This window comes from Solenopsis invicta, chromosome 2 (genome assembly GCF_016802725.1).
Source record: "Solenopsis invicta isolate M01_SB chromosome 2, UNIL_Sinv_3.0, whole genome shotgun sequence".
In the NCBI taxonomy this organism is placed as follows: Eukaryota; Metazoa; Arthropoda; class Insecta; order Hymenoptera; family Formicidae; genus Solenopsis; species Solenopsis invicta.
This window is the reverse complement of record NC_052665.1, coordinates 16,823,683-16,839,489: the sequence shown is the minus strand read 5'-3', so window position 1 is coordinate 16,839,489 and position 15,807 is coordinate 16,823,683. Positions and strand designations below refer to the sequence as shown.

General features: G+C 33.9%; 1 protein-coding gene across 6 annotated transcripts in view; it reads left to right on the top strand.

Annotated features, from left to right (window-relative positions):
- The window catches only part of LOC105197520 (acetylcholine receptor subunit alpha-like), a 186,856-nt gene that overhangs the window by 75,096 nt on the left and 95,953 nt on the right, over positions 1-15,807 (top strand). For all 6 annotated transcript variants that reach the window (XM_026131120.2, XM_039445945.1, XM_039445947.1 and 3 more), the window contains one exon: positions 14,184-14,293. In XM_026131120.2, the coding sequence (XP_025986905.1) occupies positions 14,184-14,293 (110 nt within the window). The remainder of the gene's footprint in view (positions 1-14,183; positions 14,294-15,807) is intronic.

The following is a 15,807-nucleotide window of genomic DNA, read 5'->3' as shown; positions in this document are numbered from 1 at the left end:
TTGATATCGATTCTCTATTTGGCACAGTAGCAAATATTGATAGATTCTCAATAATAGGTTTTCTAGTGTAGAGACTCTAGGAGCTCGCTTTAACATGAGGGAGTAGGTATCAAACCTTGCACTGATGTATTATTTGCAATACACTGAATGTTATATTTTTCTTTCGAGAGAAAGTTTAGCTGCACGTTCCTCTGGCGGCGCACTGTTTTGCGCTAAGAGACAATTCTTCAATTTCAGTACAAATATAGTGCCGAAAATCTATTGGCAGTATACTGGTCCAGAATGCTCGATATTGTTTTTTGTCAACTTTAATATTGATGTGGTACCGTAAATCTATCAGCAGTTTACCAGTACTATTACACAATACCGATATCTACATATTGGACTAGTACCATAACATTGTTATTTTAATGCTAACCTCGTACAGGACCAGTAATGAAATATGAAACCCAGTTTTCGATACAAAATTGATATCTCGCCAGGATTCAATACTTTAATGTATTTTATTTCCACTTGGGACGTGTTTGTGAGGAATAAAATTCTTTTATTTTAAATTGAGGTAACGAATGTGTGAAAAACATTAAATATAACATTTATATAAATATGTAGAGAGATCTTTTAGCTGTATAATTTAAATTAATAAGAAGATATTCTATCCTAAAATAAATAAAATATTTTATAGATTTGTATATATAACTTTAAAAGTGAGCTATGATGAATTAGTAATTTTTTATTTCGGAATCTGAGCAAATATTTAGAATTACTATGCATACGGCGGTTTAAGTTTCTAATTACTATTCAATTGCATAATAAAACACTAAAATGTGCTAGTTATATATGCTAATAACGAAAACGATCGATGATTCGAAAAGAAAAGTTTTATAAAATGTAGCTTTATTAACGAATTATTATTAACCGCTTTGCTTATTTACTGCCATTTTTGGTGCTTTATTATACAATGAAATAGTAATTAAAATATACACAAATCGCTTGAATTATGTAGAAAATTTAAATTTGATAAACAAGAAGATGGGTAAATATTTCACAGTAAGAGCATACTTGAATAAAAGATGATTGATAGTAATAATAAAGTAATTTTTTTTAACGCAAACTGTTTTTGGTACAGATATTATTTACAATTAAATTTAGTAAAAATATTATCATTTGTTATACTTTTTATTTTTTATAAAATATCAAAATAAAATTTAAAAAAAAATTTTTGGAACATCAATGAAACATATAAACTTTAATATCAAATATGTATATTACGATTAATTAAATTTCTGGACTTATTGAATAAGTGATGAAAAACAAGAAGAAAAAGATGCAGTGTGGAACTATAATAAATCAAATTTAACTTTTAGAAAGCTTTTAGAATATGAAGCGTTTATTTAAATTGCGAATTAATATTTGCATTTTATAAATGAAAGATTATATACTGCAGTAATTTTATTCGTGATTAAAAATAACGCAATAAAGTGTATCATGCGTGTAACGCACTTTAATAAAGAAAGTTATAAAGTTATTACGGAACGAGATAAACGATGTATATTGCTATTTTTAATTATTAATATAATTATTAATTACTGATTTTCTCTTTTGATTTTACTAATAATTAGCTGAACAATGAAAATTATTATATTACTGTAAAAGTCTGAAAGAATTAATAAAATGTCACATACAGATCGATACATGTACGTAGTTATAAATTTAATGCAGAAACTTTATGTGCGATATTGACTAACTTTGTTCGTTTGTAACTTCGAAACTATTACATTTTCCAAATTACGCTTTTTGGCTCTAATTAACCGCCACAACACGTTGTTAAATTATTGTACAGTGGTTTTATGATATGTTATACAGAGGATGCTATTGAAATGAATCAATGACCTTTGAAATAAATTTTTTTTATCACATTTAATTGAGAAAGAATTTTCATGTAAACGTGTGATTGCAATCAAGTAGATTTTCAATTAATTGAAAGATATTGCTTTCATATTTTCACTATGTTATAGTTTTAGTTAGGATTTTGGCCAAATATTTGGAGATATGAATTTTTTTGATATTTTGCAATATTATTAATTCTGAAATTTTGCTATAGACGGCTTAGTAAACTATCATTCATATTTAAAAAGACCGTTAACATCCTGACAGCGTTATATATATGTGCTCTCTCAATTACAACAAAATTCGCTCGCGCAGAACGCTTCCGAACAAAACGCGGCTTTGACGTTGCATCACGTAGCTTCATAGTTAAATCCGATAAAATCGCAGAGGTACACATATGTACGCCGATCCGTCGAACGTTATTCGTCGCAGTACGAAAACGATTCATACGCGGGCCATACGGTCGACGGATCGTCTAGTCGGGAACGCAACCCGTTTGCAGCACGAGTTACATTTCTGCCTAAACGCGTGTTGTACGTGTACATGGCAAAGCATTCCCGGCGCGTCTCGCAGAGCGACGTGTCATCCTTCAACGTCGAAACCACCCTCTACCCTCACAGAGCGACTGGCCGCCAACACTCTCGCCTGCTGTTAGTGTCGGCGCGCACCCTTGTCACTCTGCCTCGCTTGGAATCGTCCGTACCGAACCTGTCGTTATATCATTTTCAATTCTTTAGATAGCCAACGAATCTTTTCATATTGTACGAAATACAATAAAAGAAAACACGAACTTGTCTCTCAAACGAGATTAAAATTATTTGATAAAATCAGTCATCTCAACAGATTTGTTTTGATGCATAGTTTTGATTAATGATTATAAAACGACTGTAAACAATAGTACTACACTGTGCAATAATGTAATTTTGACTAAATATTAAATCGGTAGAAAAATTTTTATTTTGTTTAATGGAAAATGTATTGAAAGTTCTTAGTGACGTTTAATTTTATAGAGAGAAGTACGTTTTGATTAGAGTTTAAAATGATATTAAATAGGAACATTTCTCTAACGACATAGAGAAAAGTTAACAGCCCTATAATAGAAACTATACTAATTTCTAATAGTTAGGGTCGTCCCTGACCTCGTAATACTCTGATGCAGACATGTAACTGATTCCCTATGCAATACGCTACGCTATGCAGTGACAATAAAATCTGGTTTTTGATATTTTTTATGTACTATAAAAACTTTTTTTTTAAGTGTCAGTATCGTTTGTCATAAACTTCTCTTTAATGCCTTGTAATTTAATTTTATCCTCTTCCAAGTTTTACTCTCAACAAAAATTAATGACATTTTTTTAGAAGACATAAAAAAAAATGAAAATAAGAAGAAAGTTTTTGAAATTTAAATATTACCATGGCCTAGGTTATGAAACATTTTCAAATTTATGAAATTTTATTTCTATTTTAAAATAAGTATCAATGATAATTGACTAACAGGCAAAAATATTTCTTATCTTGACGTAAATTTTGATCTGTTGACTGTAATTTAAATTGTAATTCTTTTGTCAGATAAAATCTTAGATCTTGCACGAATACACAGTATTCGTATGAAACTCAATTTTTATTGCGGCAGTCTGTTTGTGGAGGCTCACTATAAAAAGTTTACTTCTTCCTTTATTTCTTCTTCTATCTATTCTGTCGCTCATTCTCTTTCACGTTTATTTCATCGTCTATCATACGCACAAAGATAAAGTTTCGTATATAGGTTCGACATACAAGAAAGAACATCGTAAAAGTTTGCACATATAAAAAAATCAGATTATGTTAAAAGATTTTTCAACAATAATATAAAACGAGACAAAGTGTTTGCATATGTATTATTTGTAAGCAGAATAATTTAGGAATATAATTTTTATCAATAATATGATCATATCAATATTAAATAATTTTTTGTCGATACTTATTTCATTATACTTTACGATTTTTATACTTTAGAAAACTAACAGTTACAATAGCGGAAAGTGGGATAGTGGCTGTGTCGTGAGATGTCGAAATATCGAGAGACTCGTCACGTAACATTTCCTGATACGAATCGCAAAGTTTCTTACGTAATACGGGAAGGTATGGCGGTACCTGCGCGATTTACTCCAACAAAATAGCAAAATATCTGAGGGAGCTTTTCTCCTACATTTGAGTTGCCAGTTTAATTTCGCCGTAAAATCGACCTCGTACATATCGACGAATCCGCAAGCGAAATTACTTCTCCTTGCCCGAGCACGAAAACGAATTAAACTACGCAGCGAGAACTACGTCGCCAGCTGGTCTGTGAACTTGCTTAATTGTATAGGCAATTCCAATTTTAAAAAATGAAAAAAAAAGATCACAGATATCTATACTACAATTAAATTGGTAACTGTAGCCAAGAGCAGTTTTGGGCCGGATATCCAGTTTTAGCCATTTGGGAAATAATACATTGCGTATTTACACTATACTGTGGTCACCATTTTGCTATATTACTACTTGCTCTCAAAATACGTCTGCCATTAGTTAAGTCGTAAGTTAACGATCCCGTTGTAGTGCAGAATATCTGTGGAATAGATATTGCAAAACCATTGACACGCAAATATATATCTTCACTTTCAACGAAGCACCGCAGCAGGGGAGCTGTAAACCGATTAATCGGTCTTAATGGAAGTGCGGAATTATTGATAAATTGTGCACAAGAGCATCGATCTTGATGTGCAGAGAAATTGCGTTATAATTTTAGGATGTAATATTTTTCTGTCAAGCATTGTCGTGAATAATAAAGCAACGTGAAATATTTGATTAATGGTCCATTCGAGTAATAGAGCGATCTTTATTTTATTCGTTCTGATCTTGTATAGGTATATATATATATATATATATATATATATATATATATATGTGTATATCTCCGAAAATAGAGTCAAAAAATATATAAAATTATTTTTGCGTGAACTTATAAGAGAAAAACACGTTATCAATTTTTAATCAGTTTTTCCTTCTTTCGATTAATTCCGATAATAACACTCTTGTTTCCGTGCTGATTTAGTTCTCTCTCGGTACTTCCTTCTGTGAATTTGACCTTTATGAAAAGAAAATGATATTCGGATTTCTTCCGCTGGATTCTCCAACGGATGATGGAACCGATATCTCGAATGAGAGCGGGAGCTTATCCCGTAACAGAATCTCATTTTTTTCTGATAGGACTAGACAGACGGCAGCCAATATGTCGAAAATAAATTGATGGCACAACGTCGACAATCCTGTTATCTGCAAACACCTTGTTCGCACTCTCATCCACGCTCCCTCTCTTTTTTGCTTTTTTTTGTCGTTTACAGACCGGCTCGTCAGATATTCAAGATATTTATAACGAATTGTGGCCCTTACAAATCGCGCGATTTCTTTGCCTTCGGCAATTAAATTTCTTAATAATATTTAAAAAACATGTCTTTACGGCTATATAATAATTAGCCGTCAGTGTTCGCACTTCAAAGAAGTCCTTATTTGCTCACATTTGAATATTTTTAACTTAGCGTTTTCTGTTGCTCTAATCTGATCATCTTCATTTTCTATAATGAAAATATTGGTAATATTTAAATTGTTAATCACAGTTAATAAATAAATTACATTAATTACAATGTTCAAATGCCACAACTTTGAGTTTCGGCTCGGGTTACGCTAACCCAGTGCGAGCACTGAGGACTAGTACAACTCAATTATTTTGTAATGTGAAAGAAAAGGAAAAATGGATGAGTTGCAATAATGAAGTCTCTTTGTAAATGCGAATTGGATTGGCATTAATACTATTAATTTTGTATGTTACTTTTTTTGCCCTCAATCATTCTTAATTTTCAATGCTCTTTTATTATTTCATATCACAGATTAATTAAAATATATCTTTTGCATCTTTATTTCTTTTTTCTCTTATTTATTTCTTGATCGTTTGATCTACTTTTTGCACCCCTCTTTCTATTTCATGCTTAATATCTCCTAATCACGTACCGTTCATTATTTATTTTTCTTTATCTTTCGTTCGTTTTAAATGTGCCTTTTTTCTTTTCTGTTATTCTCTTCGTGCTTCTTTATTGTTTTGTGCTTCTTCGCTCATTACATTTCTCTACTCTTCGCCTCTCGATCTCCTTTCTTCTGTTCTTTATCCATCGCTCACTGTTCCTGCTCTCTTTCTCGTCGCGTCTCTTTTTCCGCTCCATTATTTTCTTCCCGCTCTCATCACTGTCTCTGCCTTCGCTTTTCCTCTTTTTCTGCACTTTGAGGTCGCTCGCTCTCATCAGTCTGGCTTTCGATTCCGTGTCGATACCGGATAACAAAGTTAGCATGCCGACAACGCATGTTACGCTCCAGGTGACTGATAATCTTTTATCCTTCCCGCTTCTCCCAGCCCAACGACGTTGTATAAATAAATCGGGTTTCCGTGCGAACAGCGAAGACTTGCTTTTCGACATCCTGTTACCGTAGGAAGCTCGCGTTCGTCGGAAATGTAGTTTACAACGTAGTCTACGATGTATACGCGTGATATATACACCGGCCGCTTACAATAAATCAGATTTTTGAGGCAGTTACAAGATTTCCGCGACGTGTCAAGCAAATTTTCTCGCAGCGTTGAGCAAACACGTCTTGCAAATCTTTTTTCGATTCTGTCTCACGTTATTTATTCACTTACTATTTTATGAATACTATTGTTTCTTTAGAAAGAATATTCCAATCGCAATACACATGTTCTTTTTTTTTTATTTCGGTTTGCACGAGATATCGAACAATACGATCACAGTGCCATGCGGTATTCTGGTAACAGCGTCATTTGCGCTTGCGAAAGTTTGCAATTTTCGATACGCGGGTAACGTCGAGAAGGAAATGTCGAAGTTAGCTTTTGCATTTTCCTAACGGAAGCGCAACGTCTTCGTCATGTTCGCGCACGAGAACTTTTCGTTCCCGATCGTGGTGGTATCAACGTGCGCCGTGAACCAAAACGGTTATCGCCGCCTTCTATGAAGTCAACTTTTACGACACGTTTACGAAACATCGACTTTCAGCACGTCGTTGGTCGAGGTGTTAAATAGAACAAGACTTGTCGTCGAACCGCAGGGGAGAACTAGACCAGTTAGCCCCCGCGAAAGCTTGCACTCTGTTTAAACTTTATATAGTTATGGGTTCCTCCGGGATGCGTAAATATAACTTTTTCCGTGTCCCTTGTGCCGCTAGTTAGAGAGTTGGGAAACTTTCGAAAAGCGAGCAGCTTCCAGCAAGATCGGTCGATCGTCTCGCGAACGAGAGCTTTTTGTTTTTAACCCAGTGGCGACCGATTCTCGCGAAAACATCGCGAATTATTAGCTGCTTGCCAATTTTTGCACGTGCGAATCGTTTCTCATGTCGGGGCATCCATTTTTCCCTTAATCAGCGTAACGTAATTGTTAAGGACGTCAGAATCGTTTGTCAGGCTCGCTTTTTAACTTCTCGAGAATAAAGTTCGCAACCTCGCTGACTCGCGCGCGCCTCTCCCGAGATCGCCGATTCAATTCGCGAGCGTTAATTGCCGCGTCGTTGCTCGAAATTCTCGGCGGAGCTTCTTCAAGACGGGAGATTGGTTTCGCCTAACTTTTCAGGCGAATACACTTTTCCACTGGGGGCCGGGGCTGGTGGAGAGTGGGAAAGCTGCTGCTGCATCGTCGCAGAGGGAGAAGCTGCATCGACAGAGGCGCTATCGACTCCGCTCCCGAAAACAACTCCCGACATTCCACCCTCTCCTGCTAGTCGTCTCCCTCTCTCGTCTCACGACGAAGCATACCGAAAAACACATAAATCTAAACTTCATTTACGTTCGCCCCTCGACGCCGACACAAAAATCGCAGCTCGCACATAAACATTCGTTCGTGCTCGCGCTCAAATTTATTTCCGCTGATTGCACCGACGCATAATCGCCAGCTAAAACAATTCAAATATATACGACAACTTTTTTTTCCGAAATTTCGGAGGCGGGCTCGTAACAAATGGGACCAGGTCAAAATGTCCACGTTAAAATATTTTTATTAATGCACGGCAGGGAACTCTGGCAAATATACTCTGTAATTAAAAAGTAGACACAAAAGGCATTTAAATTTTATTTTAGATACACGTTCTGAGCTGAATTGTTTTTAATGTAGTTAAAGCTTCAATATTACATGAAATTTCACTCGAATCTGATTAACCATTTATTTCATTATCGTGTTCAATGTCGGTTATTTAAGGATGTAAACTGCGCTTTGATTTCGATTAAGCTCAACTTCTTGATTAACCGCACGAGATTGATATGCTTCCGCACTTTAACTTTAGATCCGATTGATTGAGGTTGACATAGACAATCGTTTTAATCAGTAGCGGACCACTCTACTTTTCGCCAATCCCTCCCGAGTCGCGAACAGTCCCTTAAAACGTTGAACTCTCCTCAGATCTCCTCAATACTCTGATTGAATCCCGTCTGGAAGAAATTCCCATTGGGTTCCACACCATCTGCTTCCACACGACTCTCGCCGCGATAATTGGCCGCTAATTAACGGCCGTAGGGCAATCGAATTTTCACGAAGTTTCATCTCTCACGAGAGGAGATCCTCCAGCTCCATCCTCGAATGAAATTATTCCCATCGTGTTCAGCAAGAAAACCGAGTCATATCTCGATTGAATTTATCATTCAGCTGCAAAATTTTTTCCGTTCCGAAGTGTTTGCATCTATGCTGAAATAAAAAGGATGAAATGCATGTTTTGCACCTGTAAATTTTAATGAGCTCTCGTAAAGTGAACATTTCTATCATTAAAACGTTTAACTAACACCGCGTGATTTTCAATCGATTTAGTCATGCTTTTATATAGATAAAAGTGCATGATAAAATATTATGTAAATCAATGAGTTTATAATTTCGATTGTAGAAGAAATGATAAACGCGCGTAAATAATAATAGGTTAACCATGTTTTGAATGGTTTAGGTGTTACATAGATATTTCCATCGCGTTGCTCGCGTGCATTTCCCGGCTGCGTGACATAGCGATCCTGGCCGCTGGAATTTTAGGAAGCACATTTAGCTTCGGACGCGTCTGATGCAGCCGCGGAGTTTCGCCCATTTTCCCACGCGCGAAAATGCTAATATTTATACACACGGTTGCCATATAAAACTAGACGTGCTTTTTGGCATGACACTGTCCAAATACGTAATTTACGACCAGCTCGTGGCAGCTGCGACATAAATGGTGAAATCTGGAGGGATTTAGTTTAAGCGTTAACACGCGGCACGATGCGCGTACCATCATATTTTTTCCAACCAAAAATTACTTGATTAAAGCGAACAGAGAGAATTTCTCAGTGGGAACAGGTAAAATTTCAAACATTTAAACAAAAATGTTAATAAATTATTTAATGCTATTAATTTTCACACCGTTACTTTGCAACCATTGCTATGGATACGATGAGAAAAAGTGAGCAATATACATTAAAATGTATTTTAAATTTATTATTAAAAAAGCATTTTTATGAATTGACAAGTTTTAAGAGGATTTTATTTTTGAGTCAACACTATAATTCTAAAGTGGTGATTTTAGAATTATTTGATTAATTCTATACCATTTAAATAATATAATAAAAATTACTTCTTACATGATTCATAAAAATAATGTAGCGTAGATGTTCTTAAATCTTCATTTCTTCTTTTCTCTAAAATTTTATCTTTAATTCTCCTCATCTATCTTACTCTGTTTTACTCTTTCTCATTTTTCTTTTATCTTTAAATTGTATACAAGCAAAAGTAATTTTTTTACAAGAATAATTCAAAAAATAATTCCTAAACATTTTATTTTCTCTACCGCGCAATAAAACAGAGTTCACAAAAACATTCAACGATTTTCGTAATGTACAAGCTCGTGGAGATATAAACATCGCGTTTTGTTATTTCGAGATCAGTTGAGCTGCCAAAACTTTGAACAACCTCATTCCTCCAATACTTAATCTCTTGTTCTTATAACTTAAAGAATTTCTCGAGCTCAAAAAAGCAGAACTACGATTAAACGAGTTAAATACTACTAACGAGTAAAAAAATGGTAGGACACTATATATGATTTTACAGTCACGTAGATATATGTATCTCAATGCTGCGGAAATTTTGAGACAAATCGTTTCCTTCCCTTGTTATCGAGAAATATGTTTCGCTCTAGATGCTATGCCGATGGACCGGCGTTCATCCTTTCTCTGTCCTTATGTCCTCTCAACCTTCGAACTATCCTCTCGAAGGCTACTTGCTTCCCTCGAACGAAATCCATGAAATCCCATGCAATCCCAATGCACAATTTTCTGCTTCGATATTTTCCGGCATACAGAGCACGTATGTTTCCTTCGGCTGCTCTTCTTGTAATATGCGCGCATGTACATGCAATCTGCACTCGCATATGCCTATGTATATGTGCAAGCGTGTCCGGGCGCAATCGAGCGAGTGGAAACGCCAAGGAACGAAAGGACGAATGAGCGAGGGAAAATTGTAGACTCAGTGGGGTTGATGACCCTCGGCAAAGCGACTGCCGTCAGCTCTTTCATGATCGGAGTAGTTTTTGCCTGACTGAATAATTTAGAAACTTTGTTTTAGGACTCATTTTAGACATCCTGCAATTTGCGAATTCTATTTATGGTTTTATTATAATGCGATCCCATTATAATGAAATCTTCGTAATTATCAAGATTAAAAAAAAACACGTTATGATATTTTTCTATGGCTTTGTGTAACTGTTTGATGCATAATAGCGACGAAAAATATTATCACGTGTGCCTTTCCCTTTACTTTTTAATTAATAAACTGTGCATAAACGTCACACTATCGATCATACTGACATAATGTTTAACGCGGGTGTAACGCGATGCGTGCGAAATATGAATATTTACTTAACGAGGCCAGATGTTGGTCCATAAATCAACGTACTTCATAATCTATACGGACCCTCCAAATGCATAAACCGTATAACGAGGCGTTCCATCGCGCCGTGTATTAAATATATTAATAGCGGTATTAACACTGGGCGTGAAAATAATTTATGATACCACGAATGTCAAATTCTGGAGCGCGTGCCAAATTTTTAACGCCAAAGACACATGACGTAAAACGCGATAGACAGAAATATGATGTATCGCATCGTTCTTTATCATGATATCATTTTTTAAACATAATTGAAATGTGACATCAGCAACAGAAACACCAATCTTTTTTTCAACTATTTTACATTTACATTTTAAAATTGCATTTTCTGCTGTTATATACGCTAAAGGAAAAATTATTAAATTTTAATAAATATTTATTCGAATAGTATTAATGAAATATTTACTGAATTTACTAAGTGTAAATATATATTTATTTAATACAAGAACTGCTAATTTAATTTAAGTAACTTTTCTTCTTATATAGTAAATATATATGTACTGTAAGTAAATATTTTATTAGTACTATTCGAATAAAATATTTATTACAATTTAGGAATTTTTTCTCTCAATGTACATAAATTTCATCTCGAATATAAAAGAATATCGTTACTATTATAAAGAAGTAGAGGAGTTATCGAATAATCGAAATTTTTATATATGGAAGAATTTTATTTATGTGACGCTTACAAAAGTTATTCTTGTACTTTATTATTTAGAATAATCTTTAAATCTTTTTAACTAAAAATTTATGCGCAGGAGGTCACACGCTTGCAGAAATAGGTATTTTAATTAATGAGTTTCCGCATGATTTCCACGAAATCTGAGCACCGAGTCTATTGAAATAATTGATCCATAAATGGACTAATTACTAGCTATGGTGCTTGAACCGCGGTTTATATTAGCGACGGTACAACAGCGTGCAAAGCCACGAAGCCCGAGGATGTATATGTGTACACACAACGACGAACCATGTGCACCATTGAGTGTTTCGCGAATCTATATGAATGTTTCGCATAATTAGGATGGCTGTCATACGTGTGTATATATATATATATATATATATATATGCCTCAATATGTCATGATTAATAGCATGTTAATGGCCGCAACCCTCAGCTATTTCCTCCGGCAATTCCTTGCGCAAAATGAAGGCTGAATATCCTATTATAATAGTCTCATGTCAAATTATTGTGAACTATTCACACAAGATGTTTCACGAATTACATCACGATTGTGGCCTATTTTGAAGATGATTTATTACACTTTTATTCTTTATTTTGATTTGTTACCTTCCATTTCTATTTATTTTGAATTTTGAGTCTTACAGACACACGCAAATTAAATATAAATTAATAATTGTTATGTCTCTTCGTCGGATATTTAAATTAGTGAATAATGATTACTATGTCTCATCGCCGAGTATTTAAATTAATGATTAATGATTGTAATTATGTAATGAATAATCATGAGCAATGAATAATAGGAACAATCAAAATTTGATTATTTCTATGATTTATCAATCATTATTTAACAAGTGTGATTATGTAATGATTACATAATTAATCATTACACGTGCTTACATCAATGGTTACTATAATTGCAAAATGATCAATTACTGAACAACATCGCGACACATTTAATAAGCTTATATAGGAATTATGTTTTCGAAAAAATTGTTACTTTTCATTTGCATTTAAAGTAAAATTTTGACTTTAATTTGCATAATTATATAATTATTCCATCATTTAAAATTGCCATAAAAATCACGTGTTGTTATTGTTATGTGATAATTTTGTGTAATAATGACGATCAATCGACGTCGAGAAGAGAAACAAATAAAAGAACGTGAGGCTGTTTGAATTTCACTTGACGCCTTTGTGCGATAAATTCGAATCCTTTTTGGAAGCACACGAGTGTCGCATCCGGCAAAACTGTCTATACACATGTGTTCATGAAAGAAAACGTACGTGACTCGTGTACAGATTGTATGACATTTTGTATGATTTTCTCGCATCAGATGAAAACTTGAAACTATATTGTCTAAAAGTCCATTTTATTGCATTAAATACTTTTGAAAAAAATTTTTTTTTAATTCTATTTAAAAAACTAAGATATCGGCGTTTTAGCGTAGAATATATATTGAATTCTATAATTGATTTGATTTTATAATTAGGAGATACAACAAAATAAAATGTGATGCGTTAGATAGCTTCATTCTAATGATTAAATGACAAATCTGGTGTAGGAAAATATAAAGTAATAAAATTAAATTTTATTCTCTTTTTCTTAGAATTTTAATTCCAGCTTCAATTGAATATTTTATGTTACAAATATTCGGAACATAAAGAAATTGTAATAAATTTTAGTTTACAAATGCAAAGATTATTACTGGAAATTCAGAAATATTACATTTATTGAAATCTTCACAGACGAACGAACGAAAGAGAATATACGGAACACGTAAGGGAAAACATGCAAAAGCAGCTTCATATTTGTCGGCTGTACGGAATAAATTCTCGCTTGAATCACAGACAAAGAAGGAGTTTTTCAGGGAAAATGCCGACGGAAAATATTTGCGTGGAAAAGTGCGATGCGCTACTGTCTCTCGGGTTTTTAGTCCGCGACGATAACCTACGGGGAATGTGGCTTTTATCACTTTACAAAGCAACAGAAATTATTATCATAAGAAATTGCGTTTGGGCTTTAGGGCGATAACTGGTAAGAAAAGAGGCAAAATGTAAATTGAAATTATCAAAATTATATTATCGTACGTTGCATGCAATTTTTATTGCATATTAACATCTCAATCAAATGAAATACTTCTTAATGCAGATGGTTTATTGAATATAAATTTTTTGTTTTAAAATATTTTCTTACTAAATTATTACAAATTCTGAAAAAATGCAATGTTTAATATTAGATTATTTAATTATATGGAAGTTTTTCTACGAACTTTAATATTATTTATCACGATTTTTCATTATTTGGCGTTACATATCTCTGGAATTAAGTTTCATGTTAGAATTGCCTTAAAATAATCTTTTACTCTAATATTTGTGAAATTGACTGAAAAATAGAATTGTATTATTCGTGAAGCAAAAGATCCGTTATTTTGTATTTATGAATTATGTACCCAATATTAAAAATCAATTATTGATGTTAATGATGATGGAAAATTGCGATTACATTTATCATAAATGGATTTACCGTTCCACTTATTTGCAACTTCACAACGCATTATTAGTCGAGTTACAAACCTCACACGATCCAATAACACGCAGGAGCATATCAATAATATGTTTATATTTTGTTGTATTGGTTGTTTCAAGTCATGGTACGACTACAAACTGCGGTGGGAGCCGAAGGAGTACGGAGGGGTTCACATGTTGCACGTGCCATCCGATCACATATGGCGGCCCGACATAGTCCTCTACAACAAGTGAGTTCATCAACTGCGTCTTGTTTCGAATTTTGATTATTATGGATACACATTGATCTGGATATACATATCGTAGTGGCACAGCATGCTGCCGAGGGAGAAAGAGAGAGAGAGGGGAGGGAGAGAGAGAGAGAGAGACACTGGGAGTCGAGTGAGCACACGTTTTAACACGTGGTGGTTTTGCGAATTGATGCGCGATGCAAATTGCGATCAGTATCAAAAAAATATTGTGCGCTCGTTTCTTTTTTCCATCGCGCGCAATATGACAATCCGCGATATTGATCGCATGATGATTTTAATTAAGTCTCATACGTCACGTACTTTATTTCGTTCAAAATAAACTGAAATACAAATTACAATTTATGTATTCATTGCGATTCGTAACTGTTTAATTCGGTTTGATTTATATATTGGATAAATATCACGTAATGAAGTGACTGCGATTTGTCATCTACAATGGTTTTCAATTATTTAATTTAGATCAATTAATTTCTTTTACAAATCTCAAATTGCATCGAAACTAAAATTGATTTTCTGTAACACGTGTATCTATTTTTAAATTGTTTTAACGTAATTTTGCACCACCAGTTAACGTAAATTAATTTAAATTTGTCACATTGTAAATCGATAGTGCATGTGCGTACCAGTGCAATTGTTTGTAATGAATAATGAAACTAAACGAAAAACGAGTGTTCACTCGACCTCGACAAGGGAGGTACCATTGTCGTGCATATTGCATTTCAAAGTAGGACAAAGTAGGAAATATATTCGATGCGGGCGATACATCTCACGCCAGGGCATCATTTCAAAAGTTACGGAAAAATGTGAAGCAATTCGATCGACGGCGGTTTTAAGGAAGCTCGTGAATCTTAAAAAAAGAATATCTTTAAAACAAGTCTTAATCATCAATTAACAGTGTATGAAAACTATTCCACTTGCCGTATTCCGTTTTGTCTCCTTAGTATCAATAAAAATATCTGAGCACTTTGGAAAAAGAAACAATTTTGTTAAATATAACGTACGTAGAACACTCGCGTGCAAGATGCTCCTGTAAAACTTTCCAGTTTTATGCATAGAATGAATAAAAATTACTCATGCTTTTAATAATAAATATATAAAAACTAATTGATAATAATTTTTGAATGCAATATAAAATGCATGATATGCACAAAACATTTAAAATTTATAAATATCGATTTATTGGATGTTATAAAGACTTCGGGATGTGTATGTGTAAATGTAAATTTTATTAAATAAAATATGCTAAAATATCTCGATACATTACAATATATGGAGTTTTGCTAACGATTCGATGAATCATGCACCGAAATATTTCGGTGACATAAATATTTTCATTCATGTAATATATATAAACATAAAAACGTTGAAAATTTATGATAACACGACGAAATACATCAAAAACGTTTCTACCTCGAAGATTTCGACGATTCACGTGCTTCCGAGTACCTAGTGACCGTTGAATAAAACATGTGCCGAACGTTCCGCTGCTACGA